The 23965-nt window shown below is 37.9% G+C and overlaps 4 protein-coding genes across 17 annotated transcripts in view; 3 read left to right on the top strand and 1 right to left on the bottom strand.

Moving 5' to 3' along the window:
- The window catches only part of LOC107707213 (teneurin-2-like), a 312784-nt gene extending 310518 nt beyond the window's left edge, over positions 1-2266 (top strand). For all 11 annotated transcript variants that reach the window (XM_016511148.1, XM_016511146.1, XM_016511150.1 and 8 more), the window contains 2 exons: positions 203-333; positions 468-2266. In XM_016511148.1, the coding sequence (XP_016366634.1) occupies positions 203-333; positions 468-1205 (869 nt within the window). In that variant the 3' untranslated portion in view covers positions 1206-2266. The remainder of the gene's footprint in view (positions 1-202; positions 334-467) is intronic.
- A 1553-nt stretch (positions 2267-3819) lies between these two features.
- On the top strand, positions 3820-6222 carry LOC107707217 (thiosulfate sulfurtransferase/rhodanese-like domain-containing protein 1). Its single transcript, XM_016511165.1, has 4 exons — positions 3820-3948; positions 5422-5544; positions 5809-5971; positions 6048-6222. Exons 1-4 carry the CDS (start codon positions 3936-3938, stop codon positions 6100-6102), a joined length of 354 nt encoding a protein of 117 aa, XP_016366651.1. The 5' UTR covers positions 3820-3935; the 3' UTR covers positions 6103-6222.
- A 95-nt stretch (positions 6223-6317) lies between these two features.
- On the top strand, positions 6318-11626 carry LOC107707215 (UPF0602 protein C4orf47 homolog). 3 transcript variants are annotated; one of them, XM_016511160.1, is made up of 10 exons: positions 6318-6414; positions 6666-6768; positions 6840-6965; positions 7814-7913; positions 8653-8872; positions 9906-10043; positions 10128-10203; positions 10358-10537; positions 10638-10810; positions 10968-11626. In XM_016511160.1, the coding sequence occupies exons 1-10, from the start codon at positions 6353-6355 to the stop codon at positions 11017-11019; spliced, it is 1230 nt and encodes a 409-aa protein (XP_016366646.1). In that variant the 5' UTR covers positions 6318-6352; the 3' UTR covers positions 11020-11626. The 3 variants fall into 3 exon arrangements, with proteins under 3 accessions (XP_016366646.1, XP_016366647.1, XP_016366648.1); XM_016511161.1 differs by having other exon boundaries at positions 6318-6456; positions 10968-11625; XM_016511162.1 differs by lacking the exon at positions 6318-6414 and adding an exon at positions 6528-6587.
- Positions 11627-11647: 21 nt separating this feature from the next.
- LOC107707216 (PDZ and LIM domain protein 3-like) lies at positions 11648-23645 on the bottom strand. Of its 2 annotated transcripts, XM_016511163.1 has the most exons (8): positions 23350-23645; positions 18069-18220; positions 17576-17660; positions 14500-14567; positions 14061-14243; positions 13013-13140; positions 12618-12729; positions 11651-12468 (listed from the first exon to the last, which is right to left on the bottom strand). In XM_016511163.1, exons 1-8 carry the CDS (start codon positions 23440-23442, stop codon positions 12279-12281), a joined length of 1011 nt encoding a protein of 336 aa, XP_016366649.1. In that variant the 5' UTR covers positions 23443-23645; the 3' UTR covers positions 11651-12278. The 2 variants fall into 2 exon arrangements, with proteins under 2 accessions (XP_016366650.1, XP_016366649.1); XM_016511164.1 differs by lacking the exons at positions 14500-14567; positions 17576-17660; positions 18069-18220; positions 23350-23645 and adding an exon at positions 14921-15225 and having other exon boundaries at positions 11648-12468.
- Between the last annotated feature and the right edge of the window lie 320 nt (positions 23646-23965).

Consider the following 23965-nt stretch of genomic DNA (forward strand, 5'->3'; position numbering starts at 1 on the left):
CCAGATTTTGTCTTTCTTTGCCACAAAATGTCTTAATTTGGTCTGTTTTCTCAGCAAATATTTATTATTTTTGCCATATGATGTACTTAATTTAATTTAATTTTTTTATTATTTAATTCAGATGGCCCTATTTATTGCCTATTTTATTGTAAACCCCAAAAGCTTAAGCTTAAACTCCTTTTCTATGTATTTTTCATTGCAGATGTGAAGAGTTGGCTGGTGATGTTTGGCTTCCAGCTCAGCAACATTATCCCAGGCTTTCCCAGACACACACACTATTTCGTGGATCCGCCATATGAGCTCCTCGCCAGTCAAGAAAGTGAAAACGAGCAGGTGAGTCACCACATTAATACCATAGTAAATCCTCAGGGGAATTACTTTTGTATTTCCAAGGGTAGCAAATCAGTGAATCTTGGACTAGGTGATCTAGCTTGCATTTACCAAGGCCTTTAATTGTCTTCTTGCAGCTGATAACCGGAGTTCAGCAGGAAGCTGAACGGCACAACCAAGCATTCATGGCTCTGGAGGGACGGCTTCTTGACAAAGAGCGCAAGACCAAACATGAGAAACCAGGCCACTGGTTTGGCACGAGTACCCCCATCATCGGACGAGGGGTGATGCTGGCGGTCAAAGAAGGCCGCGTGGTCACAGGGGTCTCCAGCATGGCCAGCGATGACAGCAGGAAGGTGGCTCTGGTGCTCAATAACGCCATCTACTTAGACGGGACGCACTACACGCAGGATGGCCGTGACTGCCATTTCTTCGTGAAGATCGGCTCAGCTGACAGTGACCTTCTAGCTTTGGGACTCACCAATGGACGCAAGGCGCTGGAAAGTGGGATCAATGTGACGGTAAGCGGTCGCTCGCGAAGAGGGGTCACCGTTGAGTTCCGGGTTCCGGCGCTTTCTCTGAGCGTGCGCTATGGGTTGGCGTCGGACGTCCTGGATGAGGAGAGAGCTCGGCTGTTGGAGTTGGCGCGGCAGCGGGCGCTATCGGGAGCCTGGCTGCGAGAGCAGCAGCGGGCGCGGGATAATAAGGAGGGAAGCCGCTTGTGGACTGAAGGAGAGAGACAGCAGCTCCTTTCAACAGGGAAAGTGCAGGGGTACGACGGGTACTACATTTTACCCGTGGAACAGTATCCTGAACTAGCGGACAGCAGTTTCAACATCCAGTTCCTGAGACAGAATGAGATGGGGAAGAGGTAACAGTCCAAATCATTTGTTATCCCGTTTCTTTATATTTGGCTTTCTCTCCGCTTATACCTTTACCGTTTTCAGTTCTTTTCTCGATCTTTTTCTCTCTCTTGCTCCGTCTTTCTCTTTTTTTCCTCGCTTTTTTTCCGTTATCTCCTGAACCCACGGAGAATAATTGAACTAATGGGCAAACTTACCGAACGCTGCAGGGACTTTTAAAAGAAGAACATTCAAAAACTTTGTTAATACTGCCTCTGGCAAAAAAAAGAGAACAATTTGAAAGACCTCGTCTTTGTTTTTCAACAGTGGACGTCAAAAAGCACTGAGAAACTGAAAAACAAAACAGAGCTACTGTTGCTGAAATACGAAAAATCCCCTTTTTAAAAAAGAATAGATATTTTGACCCATATTTTTTGGGTTACCGAGAGGATGTTGGTGCCAGATGGTACGCTTGTGATCGTGTGATCTGGATCGGAGAGGTGCTGCGAGTCTCACGCGCCGCAGGAGAGGCCCAGTCTCGACGTCAGAACTGAGGAGTAACATCCGTCATGAGAAATGTCAGTCTCAGGCCTCACATTCTTCACAGCTAAACTGTCAATTGCCTCTGCAGCAAGTCCCATCATCTACAGACTGTTTCTTCAAGACAAATCCAGCGGAGTAAAAGTGATGAGAACATCCAAGTCTGGCATAGTTTGTTTCATCACTGATAGAAAAGTACAGTACTTGCATATCTGTATCTGATAACAGTGAAGTTCTGAGTGTGCTTTAGATGCGATAGTTTTGTACGTCCCAGTCGCATTAGAGTAACGAGACCTTCACCAGGGCACTTCTGTATAGAGATATCAGAAAAAAATAAAAAATAAACACTCACAGACTCCAGATTGAAAGGTTACTAGTGTCAGAAACTATTTATTTTTACTTAGTTTGTTTTCATTTTTATCATTCATAGTACTCTATGACAATCATAAAGGAGTCACCACTTTTAGCTACAAAGATGATGGTCGAGTTTATTTTCCTTTGTACGATATGTAATCGTTTTTCATTTTTGTATTAATTTTGATTTTTTTTTTCCTTCGAAGCAAATTCTAGTCATACACAGAAATAATTTATGTAAAGTGTTTTAAAATGGTTTATACTTTAAATAAAGTTTAAAACTGTGAAACTTGTTTTTCAAAATATATCTGTATGTACAGTGTATAGATTTACCTTTATGCAGCACAGTAGAATATTGTTCATAATATCAACTTTTATATTTCTAAGAGAAGGTGGCTTGTTATGTGCAAATCAACAGCTGGTATTAAAACACTAGAATTTTGTGACACTCAGATATCACAGATGGATAATATCGATACCCCGTTTGATGTTCTGTTTGTTTAGTTTTGTTTTAATGCAGAAAAGTTGCTGTACTAGAACCCAAACCATAGAAATGGATTCTTTCCACTGTGAAGAGACTCATTATGGATGTCATGATGTACCAAATCAGTATTGAGGGATGATTCTTACTCGAGTGAGACTCTTCTGAGACCTTATCAATAAATTGTTTAATTCATGTGAGTTCGGCTAGTCTCATGTATTTGTAAATGTCTTCACATCTGTATTGCTGTTGTATTATGTCATTTCTCCACATCACATGGGGTAGAGAGTGATGGTAACATTAACTAAATGTACCATGGTAATGCAGCAATACTATGGCTTTTTGGATATGAACAATGGTAATACTATGTTTTACTTTATTGAACATATCCAATTGTAATATATGGAAGCACCACGGAATAAAAAAGTAATTGGGACTTTTTTCCACTTGGAATTCTGAGTTTATATCTCACAATTCAGATTCGTAATTCTGATTTTATTTTCTCTGAATTACGAGTCTGAATTGTGAGATAGAAAAGTCAAAAGAGTTTATTTCTCTGACTTTCTTCTTTCTTTCCGTCTCTGACTTTCTTTATTGAAGTTTTGAGTTTACATCCGCATTTCTTTTACATGCCTCAATTCTGACATTTTTATACAAAAAATGTACATAAACAAATAAGGTAATAGTAACATTTTATCTCACAATTCAGACTTTTTTCTTGCAAGTGCGAGTTTATATACTGTATCATAATTCATACTTCCACTTCTGAGTTTATATCTTACAATTCAGATTTTTTTTTTCTCATATAATCTTAGACTTGAAGGGGGGAAAAAATCTAAATTGTGAGATGAAAAAAAGTCTCAATCTTCTCTAAGTAACTTATTAGAGTACTATGTAAAGTGGTATTTGCCATATGATTCTATCAATATACCATTGTACTCCCATACAATGTTTGTAGGAGATTCCATCTGACTTTATTATGGTTTGCAGCAGTAACAATAATCTGATAGCCCGTAAAAGATGTTTTAGTGAAATCTGTATACTATGGTAAATTGCTTTGTTACACAATCAAGAATTTCAAGTGGTGATTATACTAGTTAATATAATAATAACCGTTACTAGCACACTTTATGTTGTTCATAATAATAATAACAACAAATTATTATTATTAATATTATTCAACTTGCAATGTAAGCAGTCTTTTATTTTGAAGCTACGGGTCTTTTATTATGAAGTTAGCTCAAGGAGGGGCGCTTTTAAGGCGGTGCCTTTTACAAGACCACGCCTATGCTTACAGTACAGCCAATATGAGATGGCTATTAAAAACTTGAATAACAAGGAAGTAAAGGTGTGACCATCACCACCCGGTGAACTGTCTTAACGTCAACATGGCAAGCAGCGGTAAGTTTGTGCTCGTCTAAAAATAAGAAACATACTTTAAGAGAGTTAAATAAAGCGACGTGTGAAACTGCAGATTTGTTCACTGTTTCTGGGGTAAGTTACTGGACACGTATGTTGGCTTTGAGCAGCTGTTGTTTTCGTTGTCTGTTGTAGTCAGGTTTTCGTTGTCTGTTGTAGTCTGTGATAAACACTTCCATTATCTCTACATTTTATTACCTACTGTATAACAAGCTGAACGTTTTGTGCACTTGCTAGTATCCTGCGGTGCCCGTTCTCTCAATTCCATTTTATGCATTTTCTAATAATGCATGTCTGCTGTCCTGATCGTTATTTTCATTACTTGTTCGCTTTAAAGAGCTAATAACCTTGTGACGTAAGGATGACTTGCAGTAAGTGGAATGCTTTATGTGTATGGAATGCAACACTCAGGGCGACAGTGCCCAGGTGCACCTGTGATAAACACTTCCATTATCTCTACATTTTATTACCTACTGTATAACAAGCTGAACGTTTTGTGCACTTGCTAGTATCCTGCGGTGCCCGTTCTCTCAATTCCATTTTATGCATTTTCTAATAATGCATGTCTGCTGTCCTGATCGTTATTTTCATTACTTGTTCGCTTTAAAGAGCTAATAACCTTGTGACGTAAGGATGACTTGCAGTAAGTGGAATGCTTTATGTGTATGGAATGCAACACTTTCGTTATGTTTTTGTTATGATTTAATCATTATTTGCATATAAACAGATATCGGACATCCATACATCAAAAAATGTAAATCATAAAACCAAACAATTTACAAATAAATAAAATCTCGAGTAAACTGTATAATTTGGGTAAAATTATATTTTTTAAGAATCAAATGTTTAGCATGTAAGGTATAATATAGTATATTTATTTATTTATGCATTTAGCAGACACTTTTATCCAAAGCGACTTACAGTGCATTCAGGTTATACATTTTTTACACACGCGCACACACAGAGTGTTGGGGAAAGTTACTTTTAAAAGTAATGCATTACAATATTGCGTTACTCCCTAAAAAGTAACTAATTGCATTACTTAGTTACTTTTTATGGAAAGTAATGTTACGTTACTTTTGCGTTACTTTTTTTCATTTGGGCTGGGCTTGCTAATTTGTTTTTAATATAAAAATTTCTATTTTTGGCTAATGTGAAGGCCCTTTCACACCAAAAGTGAAACGAATACGCCTCAGCCATTCTGGATTGCATGAAGCATAGAATGCAGGAGAAGTTCAACACTCTTCAGCAATGAAACAAAAAGAAAGAAAAACAAATGTCATGTTTATTTTAAGTCATTTTATATATATATATATATATATATATATAAACAAACAAACTTGAATTTTGTTATAGTATTATGTTTGTTGATTACTGAGCTCAGTCAACAGTGTTTATTTCGTGACAGGAATGTAGGCGTAACTGCTTGATTGTACACATTCCTCTCTGCAATAGATAAGGAGATTTCCTACGGTGATCTCAAAGCTCTCTTGGCGAAGGGTTCAGGGCTTGTTGTGGATGTCCGCAGTAAAGATGAGGTAGATAGAGGGCATATTCCTGGCTCCATCCATATCCCAGGTAAGAGAGATGGACAACTGATTGCATGCATTGCATCATGTTACACAAGAAGCACATTTGTAGGTGACCTAAAATAAAAAACAAAATCAAAACAAAAGCACGCACATCACTGGAAAAACTCTCAAACATGGTGCTTGACAAAAATATTGATAATGAAAACGGGTAGACATATTGTTTGGGTCTAGATGTGCCAATTTTTTTTTCTCTGTTTACATTTGTATTGGCCATGTGTACTAAAAAAGAGAGCTTGCTTCTTTTTTTTAGTGGAAAATGTAGAAAGTGACATATCCTTGGACGCATCTGAATTCCAGTCGAAGTTTGGCGAAGTTAAGCCGTCTCTGGACAGCTCTGAACTGGTTTTCCACTGTCAGATGGGAAAACGTGGAGCTGTTGCCACAGAGAAAGCCAGAGGCCTGGGCTTCAAGAAGTAAGAAACTTGGCATCATGAATGCTTAATCACAGTTTTGCTAAAGCTGTAACAATAATTCCTTCTCTCTCTTCAGGGCCCGTAATTATGCTGGAGGCTACAAGGAATGGTCAGACAAAGGAGGCAAGTGACAATCCTCAGAACTCCTGAAACTCTGAAGATTCCAGCTTAAATCAGGGACCTTTTTTCACTTATGTAACTTAATGCTAATCATAATATTTGTGCATGTATTTTAATAAAGTCTGATGGTTAAACACATAAATGTTGCCCTTGTCTCTTTAAATGTATGAAAAATGGTAAGATTCGGTCCGTACTGGTTCAGATCCAATAACCGATGATTCAGTTACATTGTTTTCGATGCGTTTCCTCTTTTAATTGCACATGCGCATCAGCTTTCACCCTAATGCAGCAACAACACTTCCAAGCGAAATGTTGATATGGTGGTAATTAATGGACACTTACATTGATCTCTGTCAGTCATTCGGGTAATATACTGCTGATGTCTCTAAATAAATAGATGCAGTGTTAGATCAGTGTTTGAATCGCATAACGCGTGTTTGAAGTCGACTTTTTGTGCATTCAACGTCTTGCTTGTGTGTATGTCTGATTTAGATATGTATTTGCAGGTATTATATACCCTAACATTAAAATTGTTTCGTAGTCATGATGACTAACATTAGGTCTTCATGTCTAGTGTGCCCCTCTGGGTGGGGCCGTTGCTCCACGCGGCCTCCAGGCTGAAGAAGACAGACCGGATCAAACGAAGAAAAGTTTATCGTTTAATCCAGCGTCAGTTAGTAAGCATCACTTTGTATTGTATTATAATTTTTTACTTTATTTTGGGTGATCTTAACGCAAATGTTGACAGTTGAACAGGTTCGGCTGCAGCACACGTGACAAATGCACGTATGTGTACCCAGCTGAGCTCAAAGAGATGGTCCGAGCAGCCTTTCCCAACGACATCTGTGACTATGAAGACCCCTGTCACGAAAATGTGAGATATAGGCTACACTTAAGTTCGTGTTGGTTCTTAAAACATTTACAGTCAAAAGTGTAATTACAACTGCTTCACTTTTGTTGCAGGTTGTTGCCATCACTATGGATGACTTGAAAAGGATGTAGTTTTCTTGATTGAGATAAACTGCAGTTGCAGTCTATCTAAATGGTTTTGTACATTTCACAGTATAAGGTTTTTATATGTTCATGGAAATGCAAATTGTGATCATTTAAAGTATATATATTAATATAAAGTATTTCGGTTTCCATAAATAGGATTTTGTAACATTTTTCAGCGAGTTTTTCCTAAACATGTGTTAGCTAATTACTGTTGTGTGTGGAGTTTTCATTTTACTGCAATACCCAGAATTCCTCCTTGTTTGCGTCACAGGTTTTGATGTGCAGGTAGAAAAAAAAACATAAGATTATTTATCCAAAACGTTATGTTTTTAGTGTAATTTGTTAAATGTTTGTGTTGTTAAATGCGTTACCCTTATGAACGACTCTGACAGTCCGGCTTACTGAGTAACTGACCTGCTGGACTCCATGACAACGTACACAACCTACACGAACACCACAGCAGTGGAGTTATTTCCATTAGGCTACTGACTGTTTAACACAGGGCATTACATAATTCGAGGTATGTATATGGACCTGTATTTATTAGTGCAAGAATACATAATGCATAGGCTAGCCTACTGTATATAGAGTTGCTTAAAGGAGCTATCGCTTGATGGTCTGCATAGTTTGCATAGGTCCATTCATATTTCCACATTCACATCCCTCTGTCTTTCTTATGGCTTTTTTGTTTTTTCCCCCCCAAAAGTGCTGTATATAAAACTTTAGAAAATGCTTCCAGAAGGGAAATCTGACATGGAGCGGATTGGCATTTTTAAAGAGTTGGGATACATCTCAATAGGGGACAAATATACACCGTTCATTTACCGTAAGTGTAACCAACATTAAACTTTAATAGTATGAACTACAGTAGCTGGTGCAGTGCTGAGTTTGTTGCGTAGAGTGCGTCAACAAATTATAACGTCAAAATACAATTTTCATTATAGAAAAATCACAAACACGGTATTTATTTACAATAGTGCAGCTTTCACAGTCTATCGTGTATTTTTTATTTTTTTTACTAATGGATTTGGCGTCCAAAAGTAATAGTTTTAGCCTCAGTTGTTGTAACAGTCGCCGTTTTGGCGAACAGGTTCACTTCGCCTGTTTTTGAAGGATTGTTGTTCATAGTGGAGGCTTGTTGCTACTTGTCACATTTTTACACCAGCGAATATTTCTGAAGTCAGTTTAAAGGCACTAAAAGTCTTGTCTTTAATAATTTGTCCTGAACGTAAATCTAATGAGAACACAGTTCAGCCGAGTTAAACCCTTCATTATGTAGTTGACTCTTGTCGGAATGTATCAGTGTGATTACTGTATATTGTTTAGCTACTAGTTTATCTAACAGCCATTACAAACATGTAACGTTTGCAACCCACATACATTAGGCTACTAAAACTCAGCTAGATACAATAAGCATTTGTGTAACTGGATAAACATGTACAGTAGCCTACAACATACACATGGGTTAATGTGACAACTAGCCCCGCATAATATAGAAAATAAAAAGTTAATAATTTTGCAAAATATTTAATGTCTGTCTCATGCACTTTGTTTGTCACTAAAAGGCCCATTTAATGACTCCGCATACAAGAACAAACAGATGTTGTCAGGAAGAGCTAAATCAAAGAGCGCGCTCCAGGTGGGATACTTCGACACGCAGTTTAAGAGGATCTTTGAGAGAGAGGCGTTCACAGACCCTGTCAAAATAGAAAGACAGTACAGGATACAGCAGACCAAAAGGAACATAGGCAAAGCCTTTCTTCCCAGTAACGGAGAGAAAAAAACGTGAGTTCCTTTTTTTTCTGTGGCACACGGCAAATTTGTATTTATTTGTGTATGTATGCATTTTCATTAAAAAAAAAATGTTTTATGTGATAAATAATTGTGAAAATATAAGACGAAAATAGTAGTACTCGTCGTAGTAGTATTGTGGTCATTGTTGATGTTGTTGTGACAATGGACAAAATCTTAAAGGGATAGTCCACCCAAAAATGAAAAACGTCTATCATTTACCCGCCTTCATTTTATTTTAAACCTGTATCACTTTCTTCTACGGAGCAAAAAGAAGACATTTTGAAGAATGTTGGTAACCAAACAATTTTGTCGACCATTGACTCATATTGTATGGAGATATTTCTAAAAAATATCTTTCAACAATTATTCAACAAAAGAAAAAAAAATCATACAGGTTTGAACGACATAAGGGTGAGTGAATAATCAATAACCAGAATTTTCTTTTTTGGATGAACTATCCCTCTAATTTTTAATAGCTTTATTGACTGGTTTACTGGTGCAGATTTTATCCAGAGAGATATATTCAGTCTTTACACCAAGGAGAACAAAGTTGCACCTGAGATGTATTTGGTTCAGTGATATTTCATTAGTGTGAGAGGTAGGCATTGGTTTGCATGGTCTATTAAAATCTGAAGACATAAAAACACTCCAGAAACAAGATTTTGTCGAGAAAGAAACATGCTTTGTGCTTTTTAATGATGTTTGTTGACCTGAAAACAAGATATAGTCCTTAATTTTTCAAATAAAAGGATTTCACCATGTTGCAATAGTTCAAAGCATCAAATGCAAACAGTCTGGTTTTCATGTGCATCTGAGAGGAATAATAGCCAGAGGAATAATAGCTTGAGTGAGCCATTAAGGCTGCTAGTCACAGAACTAGGTAGATGTCTGTATTTTTGTTGTTGATTTTTTTCTTCTTCTTTTCCCTATTTATACCAGAAAAAACTGCCAGGCAGCTTACAATTTTTCCAGTTATTCCTGAAACTGTTCTTACAGTTGCTTAATGGTTTTCTCTGATTTGTAGATGTGGAGTGGGCAGCTATTATGGGACATTTGGAGGCCCCATTCAAGCAATGAGTGCCCTACAGAATCCAAGGAAACCAAACAAATCACCTGGAAAAAACATCTACAGCAATCCGCCCAAGAAGGGAAGTGGTTACGGGTAAGCAAATGACATTATCCTCTAATGTGCAAGTTTCTGTGGTTTTGCTGTCTGACGTATTGATTTGTCCTTGCGCCCTAATAGCTATCCTGATGTCACCCTCTCCAAGATGGTGTCCCATTCCTCAGACCCCTATGACAGAGCCAAGGAAATGCTAAAGGTATTTTTAGGTCTACCTAAATGAGATTTTTAATCAGACTCCCGGGTCCTTGTTTTAATTAAGATAAGGCGTCCTCTGAGTACCTGACAGTATAATTCTATGCAAGCAGATGACTGTTCTCTTTCTCTAATGAGAGAGATAATTTGTTTACCAGCGTGAGATCATGGCACACAAATCCATGCTAAAAGGGGGAGCGTTTCGTTTGAACCTTCATCCAGTTGAATGCTTTGACAGCAATCCTTACAAATTTGACAAACCTCTACCACCTCCAAAGAAGACAGAGGAGAAAAAGCACATTACGGTGCCCTTCAAACCAAGTTCGCCCAGTAAAAAGGTACGTAAAGGAGATCAAACACAGTGTAAAAATTTCATGAAATGAATATGGAAAGAGTTGCCATCTTGGTACATTTTGGTGGCGTATTTATTTTTTGCAGACTGGAGGTATGAAAGCAGGAGCGTTTGATTCCTACCCCACCTACTCTGCAGAACCCTATGGTTCCAAAAATACCAAATCAGCAATGATGAATAAGGAAGTAAAAATATTTCATCCCTCCCCTGGTCCAAAGAGCACACCTGTCAAGAGCATCATCAGCCTCAATGTCAATAAGTAAGCTGAGCTCCAGGAACTAGCACCAAGACACTCATATCACACTCTAAAAAGTGCTTAATGCTTAGCATAATAATCACTAATATCAGTTGCTGACTAAGTTCCACAGAATAAGACACTTCAGACTCACAGTAATGTAAATTACTTTATTTTACAGAGCTGTGAACTCCACAAACTACAACCGAATCCCCTCTGTGATGGCGTATTAAGAACGTGTGATGTCTTCAGGTGAATAAATGAATGTCATATATTGGTCTTTAGATTAAAAAGCTACAATTTTGAATTGTATTTACATCATTCTCTTAACTGATAAAGATAAACTCAAAAAACCTTATGTTATGCTCAAGATGAACTAAAAGAGCTTATGCTCAGTACTACTGCCCCAGAAAAAAATACTTGTTTCATAGCATCTAGAGATGTTTAACCACTGTGTACCATTTTGTCAGTAGTACACTGAGACACTTTTGTCTAAAATCACAAGTTATTAAACATTAAAAACACATAGTATGTATTTAACCAGCAAGGTGTTTGGCCAATTCAGTAAGCTCTTAAATTTTTACAAGTTTTTGCAGCATTAATGTCATTCATTTTATGAATATGGTCTAGACAAATAATTTCAAATGTCTCATAATTTACAATGTTGTGATATAATAAACCTTTCATCTTATGTGTTATAAAAGGTGCATGGCCTTAAAGGGATAGCTGAGTAAATTATGACAGTTTTCTGCTTTGTGTGAACTATGCCTATAAGTTCATTTAGAAACATGAGAATTGAAAAAAATAATGCAGCACAAGTATTAGTAATATAAATTATATATATTAAAAAAAAACATTAAAAATAATTTGTACTGGGAAACTGATTACCAAATACTTTGTACCTAGATGATGGCATATTTAAACCTGTATTAAAAGCAAAATTATCTTTCTTTCATATTTTAGAATAACTGAAACCTAAAGGTAGTTTATAGTTTGTTTAATTTCAGTATTTGCTCTGCACAGAAGCCTAATATGTGAGAAATGGGAGAGTCAATTAACAGCATTTCAACAAGAACTAGATTAAGGCCTTAAGAAAGAGTTTTGAGAGTATAGATCCCATTTACACCTTGCATTAACTGTGATCAGATCAGTTGTCAGTGCTCAAAATGCTTTGTGGGGTCTTGCATGTTTTGGAATTGTATCAGTGAACCATGCAAAGGTAGTCAGAAACACATGTGAACACACTGCTTTTAAATTCAGTCCATCCTGAATGCTTCCCGAACCACAGTGAAGCAATGCCTAATGCATGTTAATACCAGGTGTAAACAGTAATGTAGTAATGATCCAATCACTAAAAACATCTTAATACCTTGTGTATATGGCTTTAAATTGGCATTGCATTTCTTTTTATAAACTAAGAAATGAATAACAGAACATCAACAAGCAATAATCGCAAACAACACCAGTCATCTAATTTCAACTGTCAGTCCCTCTAAGCAGTAGGATATACAGTAACTAGATCATGTCCCTCAGGTGGGGTCATTCGCATTCGAGCATGGGCTTCACAGTACATCTGTCCCTCCACAAAAAAGTAGCCCTTCTGCTTCAAGTTCAAGCCGCAGTCTGAGCACACGAAACAGGCTGGATGGCGGTACTTGTCCCGAGCTTTCACCACTGGTCCACTGTGAGCCAATTGTAGAAAAACTTTGATTTAATGAAGTTGTTAAAATGCATGAATACTATTCAGTGTAGAACAGTTTTCATGAAAATTGGTACTATATTCTCAAAGAAGACACCATCTGTATGGTCTCGTGCTGAATGCCGTACTCACACAATGCCAGTGCCACATTTATCACAGAGAGGCAGCTTCTGGAGTGAGGATGTGGCAGCTTGAGGCTTTGTCACTGGGGCTTTTACACTTCTAGTCACTATGGGCCTTGTGCCTGTCAGAGGAATAAAGAGTCTCAGATCCACTTCGGCAATGTGAAATTCTCCCTCATACTGAATCCAGACTATTAAGAGAACAGCGGGCTCTGACTGACGTCATTAGCAGGATTGTTGAGAATAGTGAAGGCAGCTTAAATCAAATTGGGCCCGCAAAACTATTACTTTTCAAGTGCATCTGTAGTTCACCAGAATATTTGCTGACATTTAAACTTTGACATCTTTATCAGTGCAGCAAGCTGTAATTTCTGTCTTGTGAAGTAACAGATAAAGGCAGCTCACCATCACTCTCCACATAGTCTTGCAGGGCCTTAAACGATCCAGACTGACGTGGTTCATGTGGCTGCTCTTGGTTGTCCTGGAGCATACGGTACACATGAGAGTCTTCAATGGACGTCAGGGGTATAGGGCTGAAAACAAATAAAGGCAGAAGCCCACAATGTTTGTCCATGAAGTAAAAAAAAAAAAAAAAACATAATTCTGTGTTATATAAAAGTTTGGCAGTGCTCAGGAGGACACATTATGAATATTAGATGCTGGCTATGAAACTGTTTAGAACTTTCATTGGTATAAAATAAGTTTAAAGAATGTCCTGGATTCAATTCAGCATCAACATGCTGTCGATTACCACAGTTGGTGCTGTTTGAATTGTAAAGCTGTCTAAATCATAACTTAGCAGTGGAGCTACTGTTCTAAGTCAATGAATTTCTATTTATTTTGTGTTTTCTGTGGTTTAACATGGTCATAACAGGTTTTGAAACTAGTCTCATATAAACCCATGTTTGTCTTGTGTGCATTTATGCATTACCCCATAGACTTTCATTGTAAATAAAGTAAACAATCTTTTTTTGGTCATGCTTATTTCTGTTTAATCGCATATTGACCAGAACCAATATTCCTTATGTAGAAGTTTCCATTACTAATATTTAATTACAGGCCTACAGTCTTGAAAATAAAGGTTCCAAACAGGGGATTTTCACTGTGGTGCCTTAGAAGAACCATTTTAGGTTCCCAATGAGCCTTTCAGTGAACAGTTGGTAAAAGAACAATTTTTTCTTAGTGTGAAAAACATTTTAAAAATCCAAAGAACCCTTTTTCCAATGGAAAGTTTGCATGGATGTTAAAGGTCTGGATCTGGAACCACAGATGCCATTAAATAACCTTTATTTTTAGAGTGCACATTTGCAATATTTTCCTTTTTCCCCAAAATATTTTGAAGTTTTTTGTAGGAACCCTGTGTCTTTAATCTATCAGGTCCTTATTCAGCTATGCTTACTGTATAGCACAAGCTAGTAGATTTGTAAGGTGGTGTAAACAAAGCTCTGGTTACCTGGGCGATGCCTGCCTGACTACAGTGGACATCTGAGCCTGCTGCAGTGTATTTGAGACATTGTCTGCTGAGTATAATGCAATGGGGGAGTTATACTGTGCAGAAAGAGCTGCCTTGGACCCAGCCGACGGGGTGCCAGGCATCTGAGCTACATTTCCCTTCAGCGTCTGGGATGTAGTGTTACTGGAGTTGTGTAAGGTCAGTGTATAATAACCAGGTGGACCAAACCAGGAAGCAATCAAATCAGTGGGGCCTCACAGAGGACACAGAAAAGGACAAACAAGACAGAAAAGAATGGAAGAAGTAGTTAGAGATTTACATAGAGCTTCAGTATATACTGTGCTGCAGCTTTATAGCTGAATGAATGTAAAAATGTACAAATTCTACTGTTATCAAGTGACCATATTTGACTACATGTAGGGTGGTTTTGTCTAATGACCTCTTTTGGCTTGCAGATATGAAGGGCTTTGGTCTGACATTAAACTTGTGTTCGAAGTAATCAATGTCCTGTAAGACATAAGAGCGAAGATGTGAATAGACAGTTAGAGGTGAAAGGTAAAGGAGCAGAAGTCCTCCAAGATCCAACTCTGCAGGCCCAAATGTGAATATTTGTTCTGCTATAATATACTAGTATGAAAGTATTAGATAAGGGGTTGCCCTTTCTTATCTCTAACAGAACCCAATTAACTTCTTTCCATCATAATTCTCTATCCAAATGCTTATATTCGGGCTGCAGGAAGACTTGTGTGGACTTCTGGAGGATCCGAGTGTGTGTTAGTGGTAAGTGGGCAGCCGGCCTACAGCAAGCAGAGAGAAGTATCTTAGTCCATATGGTTGGGGTGATCCATGTTGGCACTCACCCCTCAGGCTTTTCATGCACCAGACCCCGGATCTGTCCTTGCAGGGCGTCCTGGATGTTATCTTGAGAGTAGAGGCCTATGGGAGTGTTGTAGGTGGAGCTCACCACCTGCGTTTTGTCATCCAGACTGGCGGCAGCCACAAAGGGCTGTGCTCTTCTGTTATGACCTGTGCCAATAGGTTTATACTCCTGCGTGTGTAGGACAGATGGACACACTACATACTCAAAGCCCCACACAAACACCACATTTGCATACCACATTCAGCAGATAAGTCCTTTAGATGCTGCATACGCTTGAACTCATTTACATTTTTCTAATCTGTTATATTGTTTTTCAAGCGGTCACATTTTTCATTTCTTTTTCTTTTTTTCTTTATTATATCACCTGCTCACCAGTGGTTCCTCTGCAGTGAATGGGTGCCGTCAGAATGAGAGTTCAAACAGCTAAAAAAAACAACACAATAATCCACACGACTCCAGTCAATTAACATTTTTAACTTTAAACCATTGCTTCCAACTTAAATACAAGTTATTTTTTCGTAATATTGGTTCCAGTGGGGGAAAAAAGACTGAATCAGGAGAGAAATATGTTTTTCTCTTATATTTCTTACAAACAGGCACTGGTGTCAAGTGGATTACTTGTGAATTATGTTTTTTTTTTAATCAGCTGTTTGAACTCTCATTCTGACGGAACCCATTCACTGCAGAGAATCCAGTGGATTTAGCAAATTTCCATTTCTAGGTGAACTTTTCCTGTACAAGGACAAATCAAACAAAAAAATAGCAGCTTAGCACAGTTTATGAAGGGATACCCAAAAATTAAAATCCTCTCATAATTTATTCACCCTCTCGTGGTCCCAGATGCATATGGCTTTCCTTCTTCTGTGGCACACAAACTCAGTTTTTTAGAAAAATAATCCATCTCTGTGAGTCCATACTATATAATGCTGGCGGATGGGATGACGCTTTAAAAAGCACTCAAAATGAACACAACGGTCATCCATATGATGAATCAATATTTTATGAAGCGATATGAAAGGTGAGAAAAATACCAATATTTTAAACTTTGTAAGATATAAACCATTCCTTCCAGCCAACTGTCATGCACAGGTTGATGAGTTCAATCTGCGTTTTGTCATCCAGACTGGCGGCAGCCACAAAGGGCTGTGCTCTTCTGTTATGACCTGTGCCAATAGGTTTATACTCCTGCGTGTGTAGGACAGATGGACACACTACATACTCAAAGCCCCACACAAACACCACATTTGCATACCACATTCAGCAGATAAGTCCTTTAGATGCTGCATACGCTTGAACTCATTTACATTTTTCTAATCTGTTATATTGTTTTTCAAGCGGTCACATTTTTCATTTCTTTTTCTTTTTTTCTTTATTATATCACCTGCTCACCAGTGGTTCCTCTGCAGTGAATGGGTGCCGTCAGAATGAGAGTTCAAACAGCTAAAAAAAACAACACAATAATCCACACGACTCCAGTCAATTAACATTTTTAACTTTAAACCATTGCTTCCAACTTAAATACAAGTTATTTTTTCGTAATATTGGTTCCAGTGGGGGAAAAAAGACTGAATCAGGAGAGAAATATGTTTTTCTCTTATATTTCTTACAAACAGGCACTGGTGTCAAGTGGATTACTTGTGAATTATGTTTTTTTTTTAATCAGCTGTTTGAACTCTCATTCTGACGGAACCCATTCACTGCAGAGAATCCAGTGGATTTAGCAAATTTCCATTTCTAGGTGAACTTTTCCTGTACAAGGACAAATCAAACAAAAAAATAGCAGCTTAGCACAGTTTATGAAGGGATACCCAAAAATTAAAATCCTCTCATCATTTATTCACCCTCTCGTGGTCCCAGATGCATATGGCTTTCCTTCTTCTGTGGCACACAAACTCAGTTTTTTAGAAAAATAATCCATCTCTGTGAGTCCATACTATATAATGCTGGCGGATGGGATGACGCTTTAAAAAGCACTCAAAATGAACACAACGGTCATCCATATGATGAATCAATATTTTATGAAGCGATATGAAAGGTGAGAAAAATACCAATATTTTAAACTTTGTAAGATATAAACCATTCCTTCCAGCCAACTGTCATGCACAGGTTGATGAGTTCATGCATGGCTCAAACATCAGCGTGTTGTGAAGCGTGACGTAAATGCATTGTGAAACTTACGAGAAGTGATACGGAAGGACCGTCACTTCTCGCACGCAATGCGCTTACATCAATATTAGTATCAATATTCTATTATTGATGTATGGCTGTATTAAAGTATATTAGAATTGATGTAAGAGTTTCACATTCGTATTTTTCTCATACACATCTATCATTTTGTTAGAAATGGATTCATCAACTGGGGTTGTATGAAACACCGTTGTGTTCAATTTGAGCATCATCCCATCCATCTGCATTATGTGGACTGACAGAGATGGAGTATTTTTCTAAAAATAACTGTTTGTGTTCCATGAGGATGAGTAAATGATGAGAGGATTTTTATTTATGGGTGGAATATCCCTTTAACATGCCTCATGCACTCTAGTGTTTCTTCAAAAAAATAAAAATTCATGCTGCATATTATAAGCAGATAAAAATAAAGAACGGTGCATTTGTTTTTCTTTTCCATTACACTTACTTGCTTCTCTGCCTCCAAATTGATTTTGAATGGGTTCACTTTCCCCTCTTCTATAACCTGAGGTGACCACATTTTTGTTTCTGACCTGCAACACATTTAATGCACACAGTTAGACACCATGTACTCGCCTCCTGTGAAATCATAAAAAAAAGATCAAAGAGCACTGGGGGGGTCATTACTGTGCACCAGGGCCATGACCGCTTCTAGATAGTAAAGTAACGTCAACACACTGGCATGTACAAGCCAGATGGTTTATGAGAGAGCATTAATCACCGAGGAAAGACACATTCATCGTTGTCATAAATAAGGCTCTGTGGGTATTGATGGACACTTTCATAGCAAGCGGTAAAGGCAAATTCTTTTGGAACTCCAGCTTACGGTACTCCCTCTGGCTGCAACTTTAAAAGGAGGTGAGAGAACCTGATATAAAGTTGTTGAAAGATGCTTAACGCTGTTTGTAACACTATCCTTTAATGAGAAACGCTCACGGTACCTCTCTATCTTGAGGAAAAGCTGATTGGTGGAGTCTTTGATCTTGTTCTGAGCTTCAGCGTGAGTTATACCATCAGTGGACGCTCCCTGGATAGCCAGGATGATGTCTCCTGGACACAGGTTGACCCGAGATGCCTTGCTGCCTGGTGTCACCTGAAAACAAGAACCAGACTTGATGCTTTTTTTGTCGCATCTATTAATTTCTTCATAAATACATAAAAAAATGGCATGCGTACACAATGACTTGAATACATCTCTTCTATAATGAGCATGTTTGTCATTTTGGAAATAAAAATCTTTTTTTTTTCTGTATATTGTAATTGAAATAAAGGTGAAATACAATATAAATAGCCTATCAAATGAAAAAATCTAAACTTAAAAAAATTTAAATGGCAACTAAAATGCAACTAACTGAAATAGGTTCAAGCTGAAGTACTAAAATTACTAAAACTAAATTAATAAAGATTCATTAAAAGTAAATAGAAATGACAAAAGCGCATAACATAATTACTAAAACTAAAATAAAACTGAGAATATAAAATAAAAGCTCATTTAAAAGATGCACTACTATAATAGTATATGAATAATAAAAAATAAAACACTTTTTTTTAAGTCAAATACTTTTTGTACATTCACATGTATTTAAGCTGTAAGTATATTTTCTTTCTTTTTTTAAATTGATGATTTTACTACATGATGTTTTAGAGTCTTGAAGCTTTTCTTAAAACTAGCATAAACATGTTCAAAACCATAAGAACCCAAAAGAAAACCTTTCTTGGACCATTTAAAGTAGTTTAAAGAAAATGACACTTACAGACTGTTCAAACAGAAACCATTTATTGAATTTTACTGTGCTGCTTTTCCATTGTTTTTCTAAGTGAATATGCACTAGACAGATATCTCGTCCATCAGCGCTGCTTTCCAAAACCACATCACTCACGTTAAAAGTTGTTCTAAGTGTGATCTAAGTCACTTGGGATAAAAGTGGTGAATAGGTCATTGCTAAATATGCTTCAGCTTCTAACAAAGTTTTGAATGAAAAGAATCGGTTCCTTTAGGAGCCTTCATTTAAAGTCACTACAAGTTTGCAGCAAACTATAGAGCAGTTTAGACATAAACGGAAAGTGACAGGGGTAGAAACAATCTGTTGACCCACTGTGGTTTAGAAGTGAACTAAAAATAGCGAGCTGTGGATGTGTCAGTCAAGGCCTCCAGGGGAGCACGGTCAGGCCTATTGGCGGTTGATGATCTGACTGCTCTGGCATCCACCCTGCCGGCCGGTGTTTCTCTCCCCATCAACCTCTCTTTCATTAATGGAGTCTGACATCATCCCTTATTCCTCTCATCAGTGCCAGGCTCATTTTCTTAGGTATTCTCCTCGTCCCCCTAGTCATTTATCTCATCACCTCGTCCTGTGTGCAGGCCTCGTTCTACCTGACTCCTGACTCAGCTGCACTGATACTGTATATCCCAACACCGCTGACCTTCTTCTAGTTAAGTCTGCCTCTCGAGAAGGGAAAATTTATACCAGGTCAAGTCTCAACAGCTATTTAAGACCAGAGGGTTTTAAGATTTGTGTTGTTTTATTCCTAACACATAATTTATTGACTGGTGAAGCTAGCAGCTCTGTTTCCTGTCAAATAACAGTCACGCCGTAATATCTCATTTCCTGTTGCCTTTTTCGCTTTGTGTACATGACAAAACAATTATCTTTGTCCTCCCATATCATGATATCACAAAATACATCTTATTGGTTGATCCATATTTAAGGCAACAAACAAAAACTAGGCCTTATTTCCCCTGTAGACATACATTATGGGGATGTCTGCAGAAATCAAGGGTTACTGCGAAGAAAGAAGCATCCAAATGTCTCAGAATGGACACAATAAAAATGAGATCGTTCCCTTGACACTACTCAAGCAAATGAGAGATGTGTTTGGCTCAACAACAAAGATGCTCTGTTTAATAGATGGAAACAAAGGGAGCTTAGACTGAGCTGAAACCATCGAGTGACACATGAATATAACAATTCGGTTTTTGTAAGCTTTGCAGCACCTGTGCAGAAAAATCCCCAAGGTGACACACAAACCCGTAAGAGAAGCATGTAAGGGCACGCTGAACATTCGACATTATGTTTGGAGCAACATCAGGCAGAATAAATTAAAGGATAGTTCACCTAAGTTAAAATTAATTCACCCTTGTGTCATTCCAAACCTGTATGGTTTCCTTTCTTCTGTGGAGGGGGAAAAAATTATATTCTGTTTAATGGTTTTGTCCATACAATGAAAATCAATGGGGTCCAAAACAACATCAGACCTCACTGGCTTTTAATACACACTCTTAAAAATAAAGGTCCTTTATTGGCATCTGTGGTTCCATGATGAACCGTTAACATCCATGGAACATTTCAATGCACAAAACATTCTTTATAGTGGAAAAAAGGTTTACTAAAATAGTTCTTCACACTAAGAAAAAAAAAATGGAACTGAAAAAAGAACCGGAAACTGAATGGCTTTGTAGAGAACCAAAAATTGTTTTTCCATGACATTGCTGCAAAACACTTTTTCCTTTTTGTGTTCCACACAAGAAAGAAAATCATACAGGTTTGGAACTACATGAGGGTGAGTAAATGTGAATTGTTAGGTATTCTGCTGACATAAGGGTGAGTGCACCTACACGAAAATCGACATCAGAATCAGAATCAGAATGAGCTTTATTGCCAGGTATGTTTACACATACAAGGAATTTGTTTTCGTGACAGAAGCTGTGCTGACATAAGGGTGAGTAAATGATTTTTGGGTGAAGTGGCTAAAACCTGATGCTCAACCATGAACTATCCATATCATGCCTTTGAGCAAAAAGCACTAAACCAGGCTAAATCCAGAAGGACTGCCCCTGTAATAAATGATTTGTTAAAGCTTTCTGCTCAATGACTGGATTTAGAAATATAACGGTCATTTACATTTTTAATTCAGCAGTATAATTTAGACGGTCTGTGCTGTGCTGTGCCCCATCTGTGCTGGCAAGCCCGCATCAATTGAGGCTAATGTTACTGGAATAAGAACATCAGGGCTCATAGTATGAGAAAAGAGCCACCTTGCTGGCATCAATACATGTATGATTACAGACAGCGGTTTTACAAAGAAACCACACGCATTCTGCATTAGTCATCAGTATTTCTCTGCTTAGAGACGCAATATATTTAGCTTTCAGGATCTGGCATTGGCATACACCGAAATAAGAAACATGCTCATTCTAATCCATTTAAATTATGTTTGAGTGGGTTTTATTGTTTTTGTTTGAAATCAAATCCAATGTCACTTTACTTGGATACTGCAGGGAAGTCATTAGCTAGGAATGTTAAATAAACCTCGTTGGTTTATTTGAAAAATGACATCATTCTGCTCAGCTGAGACTTCACGTCTAGTCCACCTGAAAGTTTCTGTTTCCCTATTGTGACCAAATCCAGTGCTGCACCAGAAAAAATATATACTTTTCAGACATGTTTATTGGCAATACCATGATATTCTTTGAAGTACATTGGAGTACCATGGTATAAATCACTTTACTATGGTAGCACCACAGTTTTTTTCTGTTAGGGCAATTCATTTTTCGTGAGACCCGCTGTTCTGGTTCCAATCAGGGTGTATGGGAAGTATCATTTTTACGACGACCTGTCCGTTCTCTGCTGCGTTTTTTCCACAATTTATGGCGAATGTCAGAACTGGCTTTTCACTAAGAATGTACTTGAATGTCACGATCAAAGAGCTGCTGTCGATGAGACTGAGCTACTAATCATTCCGCTACATTCCATGCATCAGAATGCAGCGCTTCCTGTGGAAAGCTGTTCAGACACAAGACTGATGAGATACAAAAGTCATTATGTAGCTGTTCTGTAGGTGCAATACATAGAATTTCCCACAGTCAAACTCCCAATAGAGTTCTTATAGAGACACAGAGGTAGTTAGACAGGCAGTTTGTAGTGTCTTTCTGTATAAGGGAAATTCATAGTTTTAGTCAAGTGGTTTTAGTCAAGTGGAGCCTTAGGACCTTCTTAGCCTTCAACCAAAACACATAAACGGTGCAGTTGCTGAGCATAAATCTAGCATGCCATTATACCTGCCTTTTATTCAGCTCAAAATAACTTTATCTATGAAATGGGGCGCTTTCACCACCTTCGGGTGATCTATAAAGAAGGATTAGACCGTTTTAGACATTTATGAACAATCTGAGTGGATATGAGGCCTGAGATTGTGCTGAAATAATTGCTTAAATTAGAGATTGTTCAATTCATCTCACACATATCATTGAGTGCTCAGTTAACCTTTGACCTCTTCTGTTACCACAAATGTCCAGACTTCATCGGCTGTTTAAAATACTGTTGGACTAAGAGCTTTGCGATTCATTCAGACAACAGGTGTAGAGATCCCCTCCGGAGCCAGGCATTAGACTAGCCTCTGTGTGTGTGTGTGTGTGTGTGTGTCCCTGACGTTTTGTTAACATGTTAGTTACTGGAAGAGAAAATGCATGTTCATGTAATATACACTTTTAGGTACAGCTGTAATACGTAACCTTTAATACAGTAAGATTTTTGATGTTTTGAAAGAAGTTTCTTATGGTCACCAAGGCTATATTTGTTTGATCCAAAATACTGCTGTAATATTCTGAAATATAATTTGATACAATTTGAAACCGTTTTCTGTCGTCTATTTCAGTATATCTTAAAAAGCAGTGTATTCCTGTGATGGTAAATCTGAATTTTCAGCATCATTACTCCAGACTTCAGTGTCAAATGAGGAGAAATTCCTGTATGCTGATTTGATGCTCAAAAATATTTGTTTTTATTATCAATACTGAAAGTTCAAAAGAAAGGTTTTTTTAATTAAAAAAGTAGCATTTTAAATGTCTTTTACTTGATAAATAGAATGCATCCTTGCTGAATACAAGTATTGATTTCCTAAAATGCACTACTAGAGTAAATCACAATGACATGAAGAGCAAAACTAGGTAATTATATCTAACATAGAAAGTCTCTATTGGGAAATGATTCCCTGACAACCACAGATGTTTCTAAAAATGTCAGTTTGAACTTGTGGCTCTAAAAATATTTCTCACTGTACTCCTCAGTTACGTCTAAAGTGAGGTCCTGGGAATGTTTTTTTTTTATGATCCACCCACTGGTTTCTCATGCCCACGGCAGTGTTACCCAGCACATCAAAAGCATCATTATCTCTGAGTGGAATTTGTAAAGCAGCAGACTTTAGCCAAAGGCTTTCGCTTACCCGAGTTATGGTCAGCGGCTGGTTAAAATCTTTGCCTCCTGAAAGCCGAAATCCCCAAGGGGCTGGCCCGTCCAGAACCACGTTCTGTGGCATATCTGTCTTGTTTTGTTCAGCCTCCTCTTTCTCAAAGTTGAACTTGCTTCCTCAGTACAGTCTCCTCTTATTGGCGAGAGATTTGCAGTATCTCAGCTCTATCTCTCCTACCCTGGACGAATGGCTCACCCAACCACGATTGGAAGCCAGTGCTTGTCTCTGAGTCCCTTTTAAGCATGCGTGTGGGGTTAGGAGAGTGAGTGAGTGAATGAAAGAAAGATGATGCCAGGATGCCACTCCTCTCATGAGGTCACAGGGTAGAATGAGAAACTGAGGGTTCAAACTCTCCCCCCACCTCTTTCAGATCCAAACCTTGCACCCTTTATGATTAATCCTCTTTTCCCATAAGTCTTAGCGGTTTGATAGCTAAAATCATCCACCAGTGACTCTCTTCGCTGTGTCATCACCCTGTCTGCTGTCTAGACTTTTCTTTCCTTACCGCCGGCAGACACCTGTGCCTGACTGAGAGGAGTATAGGCTACTTCATCATTAAATTAAGGCTGAGCGTTGAGTCAGAGCCTTT

The sequence above is a fragment of the Sinocyclocheilus rhinocerous genome, unplaced genomic scaffold, assembly GCF_001515625.1.
Source record: "Sinocyclocheilus rhinocerous isolate Xijiao unplaced genomic scaffold, SAMN03320098_v1.1 scaffold174, whole genome shotgun sequence".
NCBI classification, from domain to species: domain Eukaryota; kingdom Metazoa; phylum Chordata; class Actinopteri; order Cypriniformes; family Cyprinidae; genus Sinocyclocheilus; species Sinocyclocheilus rhinocerous.